The 19,608-nt window shown below is 42.4% G+C and overlaps 1 protein-coding gene across 7 annotated transcripts in view; it reads right to left on the bottom strand.

Annotated features, from left to right (window-relative positions):
• The window catches only part of GRIP1 (glutamate receptor interacting protein 1), a 799,607-nt gene that overhangs the window by 514,147 nt on the left and 265,852 nt on the right, over window positions 1–19,608 (bottom strand). For 6 of the 7 annotated variants that reach the window (XM_068276725.1, XM_068276726.1, XM_068276731.1 and 3 more), the window contains exon 1: window positions 10,450–10,868. The exons of the other annotated variant lie outside the window; for it this stretch is intronic. In XM_068276725.1, the coding sequence (XP_068132826.1) occupies window positions 10,450–10,582 (133 nt within the window). In that variant the 5' untranslated portion in view covers window positions 10,583–10,868. Of the gene's footprint in view, window positions 1–10,449; window positions 10,869–19,608 lie in introns of those variants that run through there. 7 annotated transcript variants of the gene reach the window in all.

Here is a 19,608-nt window from a genome sequence, read left to right as displayed (position 1 = left end):
TTTCAGGTGGTCCTAGCACTCTATAGGCAAGCAGTAGGCAGTGCATATATATATTATAATATATATATATATATATATATATATATATATATATATATATATATATATATCACATTGCATTAGTGAAATGGAGCTAGGGGCACTGGCAATTGATAGCAGTACCATGAACTTAGTCAAGGGTGTAGATGAATGCCTGTTGTCCGTTTGCTGTAGGTTTAGTAGGGTTTTAATCATGTATGCATGAGGCCGGTCAGGGCCGCCTCTGCTAAGAATTTAGCATGTGTACATTGGCCCGTGATCCCCTCGATGCATTGGCAAGAGATCAGACAGGCAGATTATTCTACTCAACAGGGCTGGTGCTTCCATAGAGGCAAACTGGATCATTGCCAGGTCCCAGAGCCTATAGGGCCCCCCCAAGGCGTCTCCCCCCCCCCCCCCCCTCTCAAGCCCTGGTGACCTGATCCATGCCTGCAGGGAATAAGGAAGAGATGAAGTACAGTGCATTAGGCAGGGTGCAGTCTCCTGTATCCTGCCTGGATTAGATAAGACTCTGCTGTATACACTCTACATTTGTAGGTTAAAAGAGAAGGTGAATAATGGGGACCCCAAATGTGGACAGATAATGGGGGCAGATGATGGACACTTAATGATATGGGGGGGGGGGGGGGGGGGGGCTGACGGCAAGTTTTGCTCTGAAAGCTGACTTTGCATTTTATTTAAGAGTGCTTTATTCATGTTCTAACATAAGCAGAAATAGAGCCTGTAATGTCAGATAATTGTTTATTTACATTCCTCACTTGATACAATTAACCACTTTCCCCCCGCCCGTACGAATTTCTCCGTCCCTTTTTCCATCCTTTAACCCCCAGGGACGGAGAAATCCGTACTTTCCGCCGCTGTCTGCGCTCCCGCTCGTAAACACGCCGCCCGCCGCTAGTAAACACGCCGCCGCCCGCTCGCCCGGAGATCAACGAACGGGAAAATCCATTCCCGTTCGTTGATCTAAGCCCCGCAATGATCCGCTGCTCTCCGATGGGCAGCGCGATCATTGTGATCTTACCCAGCCTCCAAGTACTTCCTCCAAGCTTCCAGAAGGACGCTTGGAGGTCGCATTAAAACAAAAAGTTACTGTGGCCATCTTGTGGCCAAATAGTAAAACTACACCCTACACATTTTTCACATACAAATAAATTACTTTTACACAAAAAATAAACTCATTACCTCCCACACTCCCAATTTTTTTTTTTTGTAACTAAAAAATAAAAAAAAAATACATAAATAGTTACCTTAGGGACTGAACTTTTTAAATATTTATGTCAGGAGGGTACAACACCGTTACTTTATAAACTATGGGCTTGTAATTAGGGATGGACGCAAAACTGAAAAAAATGCACCCTTATTTCCAAATAAAATATTGGCGCCAAACATTGTGATAGGGACAATTTTATAACAGTTTTATAACCGGGACAGAAGGGCAAATACATTTCATGGGTTTTAATTACAGTAGCATGCATCAATTAAAAACTATAATGGCCGAAAACTGAAAAATAATTAATTTTTTCCCAGATTTTTCCTATTTTCCCATTAAAACACATTTAGAATAAAATAATTCTTGGCATAATGTCCCACCTAAAGAAAGCCTAATTAGTGGTGGAAAAAACAAGATATAGATCGTTTAATTGTGATAAGTAATGATAACGTTATAGACGAATGAATAGAAGGAGCGCTGAAAGGTGAAAATTGCTCTGGTGGTCAGGGGGTAAACCCCCTCAGTGGTGAAGTGGTGAAGTGGTGAAGTGGTTAAACACAAGATAACATTATCTCTAGTTGGCACAGTGCTTCTAAGTCCTGTGTGTAACCCTTTGAATGCTGTTCTAGTAAAAAAAAATAAAAACTGGTTGTATATAATATGCTGTAAATAATCTATAAGGTTCCCTGCACACTCCATGCGACTTCCATTTTTAATCAGTTTTTACATCCGATTCTGATTTTTAATAGTTACTGCATACTGCGTTTTTTCCTCTGTTTTTCTGGTGATTACATTCAGGGAAAATCGGAATTGCAAATAGGAAACAGAATCGGAATCGCAAAACTGATTTGCAGTGTGCAGGGAGCCTTAGAGCAAAGAAGCAATGCTGGGTTTCATTCCGCTTTAAAGTGGACCATAAATACACCAATTTTCCCATTCGATAGCTGGCAGAATTCATCACTCTGAATCTGCTGGGAATCTATTGCACAAACATCTCAGATTGATCTAATTTCGATAACGTTTGTCCTATAATCGATCGGAAATATCGATTGGACAGGATGGAAAATTTACACAGTTTACAGAGGGGGCAAACCCAGTAGTCGATTAACAGCATTGAATAGTGCAATGCTCCTGTTCTAAACACTTTTAGGGATCAGCCACACTATAAGCACTTTTCTGAGAGCTTTGTTATTGATTAGCGCTTTCTGAGCACTTTCTAAAAATCACTACCATTCACTTTTATTAAAATCGTGGTAAAAATCGTAAACAAAATTTCTGCGATTTTTACCTCCATTTTAATGAAAGTGAATGGTAGTGATTTTTGAAGAGCGCTCAGAAAGCGCTAATCAATCACAAGCGCTCAGAAAAGCGCTTATAATGTGGCTGAGCCCTTAATCAGATTTCCTGCTGAAATTGAGAATCGATGTCCTGTGATGAAAGGATTCAATCCCTCTAGACACATTGTGATCACAGGAAAATGTATGAAATGCTTTCTTCCAACTCTCCCTTTCGTCTCCTCACTACTCCAGACTAGAGACGGCCGGTGTCATTATTCTGCAAATGGTATGCAACATGGAATTAAGCCAATCAAAATCAGCATTGCATTGGCCCAGTTCCAGGCTGAATAAATCTTGCATGCAGAGTGAATTATTAGCACCTCACTGACTGTCTTTAGGTTGGGAACACACCTTTTTGTGCGCGTTTTCTGCACTGAAAAACTGAGAACTCATGCTAATCAAAGGGCTAGTTCACACTTCATGCGTTTTTCACAAGCACAAAGAAAAAAAACCTGAAATGCTGCAGGATAATTCTGCACATTTTGTAAGTTTTCTCTATCAATTACATTAGCTGTTGTGAAAAAATGTGCCTGTTTTCCTGCATAGAAAAACTCGTGGTATGCAGAAAAACACATGCAGAAAACTTAAAGCCAAGTGTGTCCTCTGCCTTAGGCCAGGGTCACACTTAAAGAGAGTCTGAAGCCATAATAAAAATGGCTTTTTTGCTTATATATAGCAGGGGCATGTGTGCCCCTGCTAAAACGCAGAACGCAATGGACGTTAAGGTAAGTGCCTGTTTTTAATTTTGGGAGGTGTGTGCGGGCGGCTCTTCCCGGCGCTGGCCACGCTGGGGAGATCGCCTGCACCCCCCAGCCTCCCCCTCCGGGGTGCCGCTGGGTGGGTTCCAGGCAGTGAAAGAGCCTGGGACCCCCGCGGCCCCCCCGGTTTTATGGGGGCATTGGGAAGCCTCCTCGTGGCGCCCCTGGATAGTGCTAATGTAGCATGAACTAATTCCCGAAGGGCGATTGCTTTGCGGTGTTGGTTTTTGACCCTGCATATTTTGGCATGCAAAAGCAAATGCATATTTGCATGAGCAATGTCTCGTGATTAGCCAATAGGCCAAATTTGCAAAGCCAGATTTGTCAGGTTCACTTGGTTGATGCACACATTTTCTCTCTGGTGTAATTTGCATTGCATTTTCTTTCCTTTGGAGGCAAGTGGTGAATGGCTTGTTGTAGGAGGTGAGAGCTCTGGAGCAGGCTGTTTGCGCCTGTCCTCCCCTTATGTGTCGCGCCCAGGTCATGCACATTTAGCAGAACGCAATGGACGTTAAGGTAAGTGCCTGTTTTTAATTTTTTTTCTCTCTGGTGTAATTTGTTTTAAAACGCCGCTATCCTGTGGCTAAACGAGGGTCCTTCCCCCTCCAAATCCTCCCCTGCAAAATCACGACCAACTTGGTCATAGATTTTGCTACCCCTGTGTGCTTCCGTGTGAGGCAAGGCTATGAGCTGCAGCCCTGCCTCACACGCGTCTGTCCGCGGCTGATCGCTGCCTCTCCCCCGCCCCTCTCAGTGAAGGAAGACTGAGAGGGGCGGGGAGAGGCGGAGATCCGCCGCTGATAGACGCGTGTGAGGCAGGGCTGCAGCTCATAGCCCCGCCTCACACGGAAGCGCTCCCCGGGCAGCACAGGGGGGGATTTGGAGTGGAAAGGACCCTCGTTTAGCTGTGGGATAGCGGCGTTTTAGCAGGGGCACACATGCCCCTGCTATATATAAGGAAAAAAGCCATTTTAATTATGGCTTCAGACTCTCTTTAACAGAATCACATGAGTTTGCTCCATAGCACATAGTGTAAAAAGGCATCCGTTTCTGCTAAGTGTGATTCTAGGTGTGACCCTGGTCTTAGTCTGAACCAAAACTTTTTGCATAATGCAGGTGCAATAGGGACATTTGCACTGACATTCTTCAATGCAGAGTGCATAGGTTCTAAATACATTTAACACCAACTGATTTTCTAATATTTAACCACTACAGATACATCTAAATAACAAAAAAAAGTGTGTAAAAGATTCTAATCTTCTGCCCAGGTCTAAGTTTCAAACATTAATTAAAGCAGTGCATAACTATCCACAGGAAGAACCAGAAAATGTTTATTGCAGAAACAATTGGCAACAAGTGCCCTTTATCTGCACCCAGCGCAATCTAAATATCATCCGCGTCAGAGTTGCAAACACTGTCTCAAGTATTCATCCTGAACCTCATTCACATGGTTACTAGTTTATTTCTTATAAAAGCTGTTGCCATATAGTATCAGACACAGGAAAAGGTCATTCTGGCAGAGGGCATTTTAGCAATCCTTTTACATAAAGAGGATATCAGAGGGTAGTAGTAGTTTTTTTCTTACTACCTTTTAGCTGTCACTTACAGTAGGTTGTATAATCTGATGGCTCTGTATCTCATACTAACAAGTCTTGGACGAATTCATATCCTTATAGGGGACTCTCAGGGTAGGAACACGCTAGGCAGAATCGCAAATGCATTTTCCACTATGTGGTATGGAAAATGCATATGCAATTCTGCCTAGTGTGTTCCTACCCTCACGGTTTCCATTTTCAAAAGTAAAGGTTTAAGGTTAGGTAGGAGGTTAGAATTAAATTTGGCAAGTAGATTTACTAATAAGGGATTGAGCTAGAAATAGGAGGATAAACAATATACTTGGGGACTCTAGTGTTGTAGGGGTATGAAAAACCCCAATTAAAGGGGAACTGAAGAGAGAGGTATATGGAGGCTGTCCTGTTTATTCCCTTTTAATCAATACCAGTTGCCTGGCAGCCCTGCTGGTCTATTTCTCTGCAGTAGTATCTGAATAAAACCAGAAACAAGCATGCAGCTAGAATTGTCAGATCTGACTTTAAAGTCTGAACCACTGAAACACCTGATCTGCTGTATGCTTGTTCAGGGGCTATGGCTAATCGTATTAGAGGCAGAGGATCAGAAGGGCTGCCAGGCAACTGGTATTGATTAAAAGGAAATAAACAGGACAGCCTCCATATACCTCTCTCTTCAGTTCCCCTTTAAGCAATCATAGAGGGGATGTGTATTCAGGTGCAACTTCCTGTGTAACAGTATCTAGGAAGGAAGGACGAGAAAAGGGAGCACACACTGAACTATATGTTGAAAAGCAGGGACAATGCCCTAAAAGAAAGGTCTCACCAACTAGGTGGAGTTGGAGACATCCTTGGCCATTACCAGCTGTCTTGCTTTTGTCCCTCTTGTGGCCGGGGACCAGGCTCTGGACTCTATTCCTTCAGTCTCCTGGTGTGACACTCTAGTGTCTTCAGTTGTGGTGCAAATGCCTGACTGAGCCAGGCAGGTGGTGAATCACACCTGTTGTGTGAGAGTGGAATGCGCTTGGCTGGTATAAGCTTTGTCTGTCGGCTATGCGTGTGGTTAGTGAATATGACAGTGGTGTTACCACAAAGAAAGGCTAGTATCATTTAAAAAGTCTTTATTAGCCATGCGTTCGGCAGGGCACTTCCCCGCTTTCTCAAGCTAGAACTATATGGGTTCATGATGCATCTGCACCAGAACCAGAGACACAAAATTATCGCACCAGGTGCCTGAAGGAATGGGCACTCTGTTTTTTGTCCTTCAAAATAATTAGTGACAACACAAGCCTGATGTAGCAGAGCATTAGAACGCAATTTTTACCAATAGGTTCTTTAGAGCCAAATTCTAACTGCAAAATTGCACATATTGCAAATATTTTGCACATCCCGGAAAAGCAGCATTGCAACAGGGGAGAAAAAAAAAATTGCCTTGTGCATAATACGTGCGGTGCGACGCATACAGCCACCGTTAATGCATGCATTATGCGGTACTGCATTTCATGCACTGCATTATGCTGATGGATACCACCACACTGCTAATGTGCCGATGTGACTGTACCATTACAATGTAAATTGCATTGCTTTAGGCTAGAAACACACTAACCAGAAACACTAGTGTTTTTGCTGCTAATACAAGTCTATGGGCCACATGTAAAAACGTATATATGTGCGTTTTACATTTTGTGTTTTTGAACACACACAACTTTTTACATAGATTTTAAAGAGACTCTGAAGCGAGAATAAATCTCGCTTCAGAGCTCATAGTTAGCAGGGGCATGTGTGCCCCTGCTAAAACGCCGCTATCCCGCTGCTTAACGGGGGTCCCTTCAACCCCAAACCCACCCTGCAAAAGTTGGTCGCAAATTTGGTCGTAAAAATCTCTTCCTGGAGGCAGGGCTAACGGCTGAAGCCCTGCCTCTCAGCGCCGTCTATCAGACGCGCATCGCCGCCTCTCCCCCGCCCCTCTCAGTGAAGGAAGACTGAGAGGGGCGGGGGAGAGGCGGAGATACGCGCTGACAGACGCGTGTAGGGCAGGGCTGCTGCGGTTAGCCCTGCACCAACCAGGAAGCGCTCCCACGCTGCACCGAGGGGATTTGGGGGTGAAGGGACCCCCGTTAAACCGCGGGATAGCTGCGTTTTAGCAGGGGCACACATGCCCCTGCTATCTATGAGGTCTGAAGCGAGATTTATTCTCGCTTCAGACTCTCTTTAAAACATGTAAAATAAACATAATGTATCTCAATGAAGAGACAGAGGAATGCATTTTTACATGCGTTTTTGATGCTTTTCTTATGTTACTGTATTTTACTCCATGGATTAAGGACATTAATAAAAATGCACACACAAAACCGCACAGTGCAAAAAAATGCATGGTTTTCCGCACTGCCTAGTGCGCTCACCGTCTGAGAAATGTGACTGTCTGACGCAACACACAGCAATGCCCACTGTGAACATAGCCTTGTAATAAAGAAGTACAACAAAGAAACAAGCTATACTTCTAAAACAAAAATGTCCTATGCAAATATCCATTTAGATGTGAACAGTCCCTTATGTGTAGTGTTTTCTAAAGCATACAAGCAGGGAGACCGGAAAGGGATGGTTTTGTTCAGTAAACAGCGTACTGTTCCCACAGAAGCATCCTTTTAATTATCTGCCATCTAGAAAATTCATAGCTGGTTACAGACTCAAATTGAAACACAATTGTTATTATTTCCATCTTTATTGTAAAAAAAATGTCCCATCCCCCTATGCTGCCATAAAAGTAGGAAAGAGGTTACCTCCTTTGCTGGCTTCCAGACAAATGTTTGCTTTCTATGAAGCACCTGGGAACCCATCCAGGCATGCTGTACTTCCTGTTTCACAATTGATATTGGGAGTATCTCAGTACATCCACATAGACACTTTATCTGGGGATGGATCTATAGGAAACCTTTGTGTACAGATCAGGACAGGAAGTGGTTTATGTATGTGTTGCTCACACTGCCACTGGAGGAGTAGAGCGTCTGGATGGTTCCTAGGGTTCTGTAGGTCCAATGCATTAATTTGTCTGTAAGCAAGCAAAGGAGGCACCAGCTTCTTGTCTATTCTAGCAACATTTTTAAGTTCCAATTTAAAACCAGATTATGCAATACTAGTGTAAATTTGCGGTTTCACACATCTGTTTTTCCAAATCTATATATACGAAGCTGTGTATATATTTACCTTCCCATAGTATTCCCCTTATCTGAAGACCCCTCAGATAACCAACTAGTAGTGCATATCTTCACAAACTGAATGGGGCAACACAAACAGAAGGCCTTGGCTGTATCCTTCTACAAATAACTGAAGCACACAACAGCCCAAGCAGCAGGAGCTTTAGTGACTTTCTTTTCCATGCATTTCATACATAAGGAAAATATTTTTCATATTTTTTAGCATAGCATGTGAATACATCTTCACAAGCACATGTTTCATGAAACGTCCAATTAATATTCACGGATACTACATTTTAAACTATATGTTACATATCTCCGATGACTAAAAAGGCATATTATATATATATATATATGTGTACAAAATAAAAACAGCTTGTATCTGCCTTGGCTGTTGATTACCCACCATCTCTACTGGTTTTCAGTCATTCTGCACACACAGCAGCAGAAAGTCTGAAATCATAGTGAGGGTGGAGGTGACAAAATGAGTAATTCAGCAGTCGTACGGCAATGTCTGTGAAAACCACAGTACTTTCACTATTAATCACAGCAATACAGCATGGACAATAAAATAAAGGCAGGTTGATGCTGGGACTGACAGGCTAATCTAGCAGCCATTTTGTCTCCTAGGACGCTTGCTCATAGGGACCAGACCTGTTAGCTAGCGTAAGAGAATGGGAAAGAGTGTCAGTCCAGGTACCTATCGGTCTTTCATAGTTATTGTCTCTACACCTTCCACAGTACAGAGATTTTGTATGTTTGAAAGATCATACCACCTACCCGCCTTCCTTATTTATCCTCCACAAAAATTACCAGGTTTTAAATTGGCAGTACTGTACTATTCTGTGAGTACTAGCAAATTTCTTCATAATTTTTGTGAAAGCACTGCTTGCAGTGTTTTGGTTAGTGTGCTGTTAATAGTGTAAACTTTCTTTATTATGAACATGTTTCGCGTAGCAAGTCCCGTAGCAAGTAATTCAACAGGCCCATTCGCTACAGTATCAGTTTTGGATACTTGATCCGTTACATAACTTGTACAGGACAAGGGCAAGACTTTCTTGTCTTCAAAGTAACATTGTTGTTAGGGCAACACAGGAGATGGACACACTAGAGTACTGTGTGGAAACTGTGCATTTAGGAACAACCTGGACTCATTTCCTCACTTATGGCAGCAGGGTGAACATAGTAGCACTCAAGCACACTAAAATTATATGCTAGTGTACCTAGTGAAATATGAGTCATTATACGCTGCTGTAAAATCTGTATTTCATTTCTACATGTTCACAAAACAGGTTAATAAACCTTTGGTGAGAGCAATCGACTGGTGACTTTTAAAAGAAAAAAAAAATCTTCCTGCGAACAGCAAAGATTATGGTCATCACTCTGCACATAATTTAATGTGACATGCCAAGTGCAGTGAATACTGTATGGCCTGTAGTTTTCTTGTCACTGTCTCCTCAGGCAGATCTGGCTCTTTGTAAACGGAATGGACGAGGCTGAGAATGGCTGAAATAACACAAGACTGACAGCAGTCAGAATAGCCACAACACACAGCTTGTTATCCTTGGAACTCCCACACAGGGATTTCTAATATTTGGCATTTTTGTCATTAAAGTGAAGATTAGCACAGTTGCTTTCTAAGCTACAATACACACATGATTTGTGTACATAATCAGGCTCTGTGTCATTTTGTGTATTAACATATAGAAATGGACAGCAGTGTAAAATAACTTGCAGCAGCCTGTTAGAAATCAGTTTACAGGTGACAGGCAAGTTGCATCTGATTCCTGGTTGGATAACTGCATGTCAGTGCTCTTGACACCAATTGAATTCATCCATTATGGCATGAACACTCAACAATAGGTTGATTCCAAAGCCATAATTATTACATTTCCAGTAATATTTTATAGATTACCTTGTAAACCTAACAAGAAAAGCACATAGGGCAACATAGACATTTCATTCATCAGCCCAAATACTTTTAAATCAATTACTTGTGCAGGAAAAGTGGCTTGACAAAGCAAAGCACACAATATTATATGACAGGTATTCCACATGTGGATAATAGTGACAATATGACAGAGGACAGGAAGTTACAAGTGTTGAACTACTAACAAGCACCACTCTACAGGACAATAACGCAGCCCTTAAATAAGTTTGTGCTATTTTCAAGCTAAAAGTCCCTGTGAAATGGGGCAATATGTACCTTCCATATAGCCAGGAGGAGGGAGAGCCCGTTAGGCAGACAAGGAACAGCGCAGCAGCAATGCCATGTCTGATAAAAGCAGTAAAAGGCAGCCTACCCCCTGCTGTGCCCATTAAACACTGAGAAGCAGCACTTACTCTGAAAATGCTCTGATGCATAGTAATAGACATCCTCGTAGCCCTCATGGTAATCCTCCTCTGGTCGGTACTTTTTGCCTTTCCTCCTCCTGGATCTCCGGATTTGCCTGACAAAGCCTAGGAAGCGTTCCATGGTGGCCGGCAGAAGAGATGAGGCTGGGTGCAGGCAGGGCGGTGTGTACGAGCATGCACTGGGGACCTGTCAGTGCAGTGTGTGCGCTCCCCTGTGCTTATACCTGCCTAGTATACACAATAAGGTGCCCAGCCAGTGCTCATCGCCTGCTATTCATTCATCTCCCCGGTGACAGCAGACTCCTGGTTTCCTTGGCAGTGCAGCAGAGATAGGCTGCCCAGAAGAGCAGAGTGTAGTAAAGTTGCCTGGCTCTATGTGTATGGAGTGAGAGGTATCCCTGCATTGACATGTCTCTCCCCCACTCCCCCTCCCCTTCTCTCTCTCTGCTTCTGGGTTTCCATCATTGGAAAAGGGGGCTGGAGGGAGACGCCTTGCTGTCAGGGCTGAACCATTGTGCTGCAGAGCAGGAGTAAAGAGTCAGGTCAGGCAGCCTCCTGCTTGTGTTTGTTGGGGGATTGAAGACAACATTCTGGGCTAAGAATCCCCCTACCTAACAGCACAAGGGCAGGGGGAATGGTGCATCCCGCTCTGTATAATAGTACTAGTACAATAGTAACTACACCGCTTATGCATTAACCATTCCAGCAACCAGCTGTTGCAAATATTCACCCAAGTAGAACGGACAGTTAATGAATGAGCATCTGCATTGTAGTTGCTACAGGGCTGTTTGTAGAAGTGATAAAGTAATAGGCTAATGTATCCCTATACAATATTGAGACGTTTGCTGCAATCATGCGGTTTCCATAGTGGATTCAATAATGGCTAATATTTCTCCTAAATGTGATGGACGCAGCAAAATATGGTAAAAGCAAAGCACACGAATACTCCCACACAGGCTAGTGGCAGTGAGTCATGACAGCCTACTGTAGAGAAGAATAATTGGTCATCTCCTGTATTTCAGAATGCAAAGCTTCCACGCCTTGACACAGCTCTGACTACAAGTGTGAGGTACCACACTGACTAGTCCTGCTTTGATGCTTTAACTAAGATCTTACCATATTAAAGCTACAGTGTTAGCAAACCAGAAAAGTGCTTGATATTATAACTAGACTTCATTATAGTGGCTTCTATAATAAAATTGATGCATATTTTTTAAAGTTAATTTTGTAATGTAGACTTTTGTGTCTTAGAATTCATTACATTCTATTCATCTTGTTACTTTTGTCACGGCCATTATCAATTCTGTATTTTGTTCTTTACTTTGTAAGCGCCATGGGATATACTGTATTGACGTTTTACAAATCAATAATAATAATAATTCATACTTTAAAAAAAAAAAAATTTTTTAGGTTGCATGCACATTTTTAATGCACTGATGCTGTTCTTGTGTATTGCACGCCATACGGAGTACCAAAATGCTCACAGCTTACAGTGTGAACAAGGCCTTACTATGCACACAAAAAGCTGCTCCATAGTGCACAGCACCACTGTCCAACCTCCATAGCAACAGAACATGTGGAGCAACTGTAGCTTAAAGAGAACCCGAGGTGTGTTTAAAGAATGTTATCTGCATACAGAGGCTGGATCTGCCTATACAGCCCAGCCTCTGTTGCTATCCCAAACCCCACTAAGGTCCCCCTGCACTCTGCAATCCCTCATAAATCACAGCCACGCTGTGAGGCTGGGTTTACATCTGTAATGTCAGTCTCAGCTGCTCCCCCGCCTCCTGCATAGCTCCGGTCCCTGTCCCCGTCCCTTCCCTCCAATCAGCAGGGAGGGAAGGGATGCAGGCGGGGACTGGAGTTCTGCAGGAGGCGGGGATAGCAGCAGACTGACACTATAGAGATAAACACAGCCAGCTCTGACAAGCTGTTTGTCAGCAGCGTGGCTGTGATTTATGAGGGATTGCAGAGTGCAGGGGGACCTTAGGGGGGTTTGGGATAGCAACAGAGGCTGGGCTGTATAGGCAGATCCAGCCTCTGTATGCAGATAATATTCTTCAAACCCACCTCGGGTTCTCTTTAAGAACTCATCCATATGCCCCCTTGCACAGGACAGTCACCCTTGGGATCAGGTCCAAGTTCCTACGACGACAATTGCAGAAAGCGTCTATATAGCTTCAAAGAAAATACCATTATGTGATATTACAGATAGAGATGGTAAATTAGATGCTCATAAAATGTATAGACAGCGGATTCAATGTCACCACCACCCCATTGCATGCACCAGTCATAGTGTGAACCCAGCCTTAGTGTCACAGAGACAGAAAAGCTGTAGAAACAGCAGTAACCAGAGCACTTCAGTTCCTACCATTCACGCTAAACTGAGTTTTAAAGTGATATTTCAAAGACAAAATATGGTAGATTGTAAGCTCCAATGGACATGGTCCTCCCATCCTGCTGGATCATAATAGGGATGACCAATGAGATGCAAATATTTCTATGTTTTTATGCAAATGTATACAGTTTAAAACTGTTCCAGTGCTGTTTGAGCTTACAGAGCCTTTTATATAATCATTACTGGCTGCAAGATGAAATGAAAAAACATTGAAGGAAATCTGAGATGATGGAAAGTAAAAGTTTTATACATACCTGAGGCTTTCTCCAGCCCAAACAATCCAAATAGAAGTACAGGTAATATAAAATTGCAAACTATGTCCCAACAGGGGACCTGACCTATATGTACAAATTAGTGACGTAAGGAAGTCACTTGGTCAATCAGCTGGGTCTGTAGTAATATAAACCAGTGATCAACAGGTCTCCAAGTATATACATACACATATAGAGAGCGACCCAACACTCAGAGTGTCATCATAAGTCAATATCGCATCAGTAGATGAACATACATATACACACACACACACACACACACACACACATACATGTGTGTATATATGTGTATATATATATATATATATATATACACATATATACACACACTATATATATATATATATATACACATATATACACACACTATGTATATATGTATATATGTATATATGTATATATGTATATATGTATATATATATATATATATATATATATATATATATATATATAGTTAAAAATACACTGCTATGTAATGAGAGGTCTTTGCTGAGCCCCCCCCCCCCCCCCCCCAGGCAACTGGTAATCAGTCAACAACTACTGGGGTGTAGCTATTCACATCACAGCAGGGTACTGGTGAGATACAAGCATCTGGCACATAAGTGTATGGTTAGTGTATCTGCGGTGAAGGGTTGGTGCAGGACTCCCATCACTTACACAGGAACCAGAATACTCCTACATAGTAGCTATTAGACATAAAAATGCCTTCACAGAAGGTATAAAGCTGTGGCACAAAGTGGGTGATATATACAATTATTTACAGTGCTGGTGTCATTCAACTAGGACTAGTTTCACTCTATAAACAAGAGCTTCGTCACGAAATAAAGAACACAATGTACAAATCATAAAAAGTATCCCCACACCACAAGAAAATCCCACAGCAATATAGCCCAAGACAGAGCTTTCTCCAGCCCCCTCTATGTAGATCGGTCACATGCTGGTGTACAAATCCTCCTGGATCCTCCCGTAGTAGCCACATTCTGTGGCCAGCCAGGCGTACTGCGCAGGTGCAGAGACAGGGGATTGTGCTTGGCCGCACTGCGCCTGCGCTGACTGGCCCAATATAACGGGGCTGCTACAGGACGATGCAGCATCTTTCTAGACCAGGAGGCTTCGGACACCAGCATGGGAGCAATCTGGACAGAGGGGCCGGAGGAAGTGCCAGGTATGTATAAAACTTTTACTTTCTGTCGTCTTAGGTGTGCTTTAAATAAATTAAGGGTGGGCTGTGGAGTGATCAGAAATATAGCAAAACTGAACACGACCACTCTAGACATTAAACATTTTAACAAGGTGAGACATACCAAATTTTCTGTAGTTAAACGGCTTGTTTCAACTGTTCCAACCACATGATAGTGAGTAAACTATCAGGACATGAGCAAGCACTCTACATCTGGGCTAAGCGTTATACATTACCTTCTCTCTTCAGCCCCATTCACAATTAAAATTGCAAAACGTGATCACAATTGTCTAGCAATTGTGATCTTGCATTGAGATGTTAAGCGATTTTGCCACAATTGCGTACTACGTACTTCACTATCTGGGCTCCTGCTGTCTCTATGTCATTTTTCTCCCTAGAGTGTTTGGACATCCCACCTCCTTACTTTGCTTTGAGTTTTAACTTGATGCTTCGCGCATGTACAGTGCAGGCAATGGAAATTTTCATGTTTCCCTAGGGGTCAGTTTTTGTCAGTTCACGTTTATGCGCTTTTAGTGCAATAGGGTTTAAAAACACATGCACAATATTGGGTCTGTGTCACAAAAATGCATCCAATACATGCAAAAGCTAATGTCAACGAATGTGTTATAAAGCATGTTTATTTTCAGTGTAAAACAGCCCTTAAAGGGCCACTACAGTGAAACATTGTAAAATTTAGAATATGAGCAAATATAGACAAATAATAATTTTTCCAGAGTAAAATGAGCCATAAATTACTTTTCTCCTATGTTGCTGTCACTTGCAGTAGGTAGTAGAAATCTGACAGAAGCGACAGGTTTTGGACTAGTCCATCTCTTCATAGGGGATTCTCAGCAAGGCTTTTATTCTTTATAAAGATATTCCTTATAAAGGATTCAAACAATGGTGCTGGTCAGCTTCCCTGCTCGCTATACAGTTTTTTGGCAGTTGGACAGAGCAACTGCCATTCTTTAAGTGCTTTTGAAAATAAATAAATCCCTGAGAATCCCCCATATAGAGATGGACTAGTCCAAAACCTTTCGCTTCAGTCAGATTTCTACTACCTACTGTAAGTGACAGCAACATAGGAGAAATGTCATAGTGCCCCTTAAATACGTGGCACCTTACAGGCATCTGTACAAAACACAAAGGGCTGTAATATTACACTCTGCCAACTGCCTGGATATTAGAGAAGTAATTAACATTTGCTTGTTTATTACGATGCAGCATCTTTCTAGACCAGAGTTTCCCAAGGTTGTTGTATGTACCCACTTATGAAAGCAAATCTTTACCAATGAATCCCTGGTATGAGTGATGCACCTACACACATGCAGTGCACTCTAATTGATTAGGTATATGTGCATTTGAAACATTTTCTAGTGCTTTCAACTAATTAAAATACTTGTTCAGTTTTGTTTATATATGATGTAGTGTCTGTAACTCCAGTCTTACTAATTTAATTGTCTATGCCAAGCACTGAACCAGTGGCGTAGCTAAGGAGCTGTGGGCCCTGGTGCTGGTTTTACATGGGGCCCCCCCAAGAACTTTATACATAGCAATTGATACAGCGCACCAAAACTTGCCAAGGACAACCACAGTGTCAGAGGTGCAAGAAGGGGATTGGGAACAGTGTGTTAATGATTACTACTATTCAAAGCATCTATAGAAGTGATTATTACCAGCACAGGACCAATAAAGAGCTAATACTGTGATTGAGGGTGGACCCTTCGGGGCTCCTCTGGCTCAAGGGCCCCGGTGCGGTCGCTACCTCTGCACCCCCTATTGCTACGCCCCTGACTGAAGCCATCAAGAGTACATACTTTTATCCACCCACCACATATTGAGAACCTGTGTTCTAGACTAAATGTGGACTTGGACATCTGTAATTCGACTTGCATTAAAAAAAGAAAACAAAAGGAAACAAAACATGTTTTTGGTAGGGGTTACGATGTAATTATAAGACACAATTGTCTAATTTTTGGGCAGGACTACCCTGAATTCTGCCTCTTTGCCTCATGCCCAGCTTCCTTCACACAAAGTCTTGATCCCTGCTGGCTTCCTGGCCCTGCTGCAGCCATGCTCCACATAGACACAGAGCCACTCACTGGTAACTCTGTGAGCATCATGTGAGAAGTAGAACCAATTGCAGTCATTTTCACTGTTGCCACTCACCTGATGTCCCCCAGGGCTTTGTACAGCTAGAGAAGCATTCAGGAAGCCAGTCAGAGGTTGCACTTACAGTGTATGGACACCAGGTGGCAGCAGTGAGGACTACAATTGGAAGTTCCTGCTTCTCCACAGCTTGGGAATTACTATTACTTGGCACTCACTATTTGTCACCCACTAGCTACAACTTGTTTACCCAGTATCTATCACTGCTTGTTGCCCACAACCTGCCTAATTATCACTACTTGTCTGTCACTAGAATCCACTAGGCATCATCTTTCTGGCACAAAAATCTAGTTATTGCTACTAGCTGAATTACCACTACCTTGTTTGGGCAACAGCGTACCTCCAGGCTCCTCTCTAAAGCATGTGAGCGCTGTCAGAAGTGGAAGGAGGAGGACTAGGAAGGAGGGAAAAGCCTGGAGGTAAGCAGATACCAGATCAAGGAGGGAACATGCAGCTTTGTTTCTGTCCCTGGTGGTGGCACATCCTGCTGAAGTGCAACACGTGGCGTTAGCGATTGCATTTCATCTGCAGTTTTGAGCACTATGTGCAATTCTTAAATGTTTTTAATGTGTCCTTCAGAACTCTGTAGTATAAAGGTGTTTGGATGAAGATGCGCTAATTTTAGGATGTATGCTAACCTTTTAGATAATCACTATCTAGTGAATTCTTTGTAGCATGCGTTGCGACTAGGGGTGTGTCAGGGGCATGGCTAGAGGTGTGGCAGGGACATGTCCAAAATTGCCCCTTTCTCATCTCAGAAAGTTGGGAGTATGTGCAGTAAAAATCTCAAAGTGCAAAAATATTTGGCTTGCCAGAGATCAGAAAGAGGATCATTTTGAGTTGTTGAAAATGTGATGGTAATTTTTTGCAAAAGTATGCAGCTTGGACGTGGGCCACTAAAATGCAGTAGAATTAGCATCTCACTTTATTTTATTCTTCATTATTCACTTTCCAACATCCTGTTTGCATAATGTGTCATGGTCATAATGCATCATATTCCATGATCTGGCAGCCCCTGGCATTTTCTAGCATGCTTATGTGTAATGCATGCACCGCTAAGAAAGCTAGTGATAAGACCATGGGTCACTACATAGGAGGCTTGTAAGTGCTCCAATGCGTTGCAGTCATGTGACAAATACCTGTGCTTTTGATGAAGATAGGGAGGCAAGTTTTTTTTCAACAGTAATCCACATTCATGAAGAATTACTTTACTTGTCTAGTGGTTGGGATGGTAGTCATAATTAGAGATGATTAATGGGAGGCAAATATTTCTAAATTGATGCAGGATTATGTAAATTTGGTACGCACATTTTTACAGTTTAAAAATAAACCAATCTTAGCCTGCCAATGTGGAATGTTAAGCTGCATACATTTGCATTCAGAATTTACCTAATCCTGCATCCACTCAGAATTATTTAAATTTCATTGACCATCACTAATTACAATCGATGTACTAGTGTCCTCTGAGAAAGCTCTTTAGCGAAATGGTGGTTAGGTCTTTTTACCCCCACTGCTATACCCCCATGTCTGTACCCAGTTTTGAATAAAGGTGCCCATTTGTGAATGATTTGTTGCCTCCTCCAATTCTTCACCATACAAGTTGACAAGTTGACCTTCTGTTTTTTATGGCAAATTACACTGAGCTTTGCTCATTAGTAGGAGGGATTTTTGGTCTCTTTTAATCCCCTATACTTTTCAAGTGGTTTTGGGTCACCCCAAGCTCATTGGGTATCCTTCTGTCACTAAGTATCCAAATTTTACTGTCCCAGTTCATTTTAGCAATAGAGATATGTGAATATATACAGCATCTCTTACCTACCAGTAGAGTGAATACCTAGTCCTGAATCTGCACTCCAGCATGTCATATGACACCATTTCCTCCCTTTCAGCTATGTTTAACACATTTCTCATACTGAGCACGTTCCCTGATCAAACGGTCTGTCCATGCAAGGTGATTGATTTTACATTTTTAGGATTTGCAGGCATAGTCAGGTACTTTAAGTTCATGTGAGGCAAGCTTAGCTTTTTATGGTAGGTTCATATTATTCATGTTGTATAGCACCCACTGTACAACACAAATGTAATGCAACAAGCACACTGCATGTTAAAAATGTGTTATTTCATAGCATTGTGAGTTGCTTAAGAATGTGCCTGTTTCCACATAGGTGAACCAGGATCACACTGTAGACCGCAAATAAGGATAACATGCCCCACTACAACACAGAGATGCTAATGTGCCCATACAATTACAAAGGCAGTGCATTCCCACCCTTAATAAGGTTAAATAACTAGAATGCTGCTAAATCTGCCTCCTCCAAAATGAAGGACAATAGCAGAGACAGCTGTTCTTCATATGAGCATCTCCACTGAAAAATAGAACACCTTAGATCCTTGTGCAAGGACCCTTTAAGCTTAAGTGCTTCTGTTTTCAAACTTAAAGTGTACCCGAGCCGAATCTTGGGTATAAACAGCTATTTACCTTAAGAGAGGGAAGCCTCAGGACCCTATTGTCCCCAGTCATTGAGCTCCTCTTCTTGCAGCATGGTTGCGCAGCAGCTGTGTGAGCCTGCCCATGTGCAGTAAGCTAAAGCGGCGGGCTCCATGTTACTGCCCATGCACGGCCATGCTCCCGTGTCTACTACGTGGCCACGCTGCAAGAAGAGGAGCCGCGCAGCCCTAGGGCCACGATCAGCGATGGGGGGCAGCGGACCACTGAGGGAAGCCTCGATATCCTGAGGCTTCCCTCTCTTCAGGTTAGTTTCTAATTTTGATCCTGAGCTTCGGCTCAGGGTCGCTTTAATAAACTTTGCTTTCATAAATTATTTTGGCTAAATATTAATCTTGAATATATAATGTTAATTCCCCAATTGTGAAGGAGTTTGTTGGTCAAAAATTAATTACAAGTTGTAATTCAGGCCAGCATTGTCCATTAAGGTGCTTATAAAATAACATTCACTAGGACTAAAACTGCTGAGTTAAATTGACTCATCAATGAAATCAGCACAGAGTCACTGACCTCTACGCCAAACAGGAATTAGTGGACAACTAAAAGCAGCACCTGCATATAATGCACACTCATCAAGGTTTAAAGAAAAGTCGTTTTGTTGCCCAATTAGACAGATTACATT

Source organism: Hyperolius riggenbachi, chromosome 3 (genome assembly GCF_040937935.1).
Source record: "Hyperolius riggenbachi isolate aHypRig1 chromosome 3, aHypRig1.pri, whole genome shotgun sequence".
Classification (NCBI taxonomy): domain Eukaryota; kingdom Metazoa; phylum Chordata; class Amphibia; order Anura; family Hyperoliidae; genus Hyperolius; species Hyperolius riggenbachi.
The sequence above is the reverse complement of the archived record's forward strand: the minus strand, read 5'-3'. Positions and strand labels throughout refer to the sequence as shown.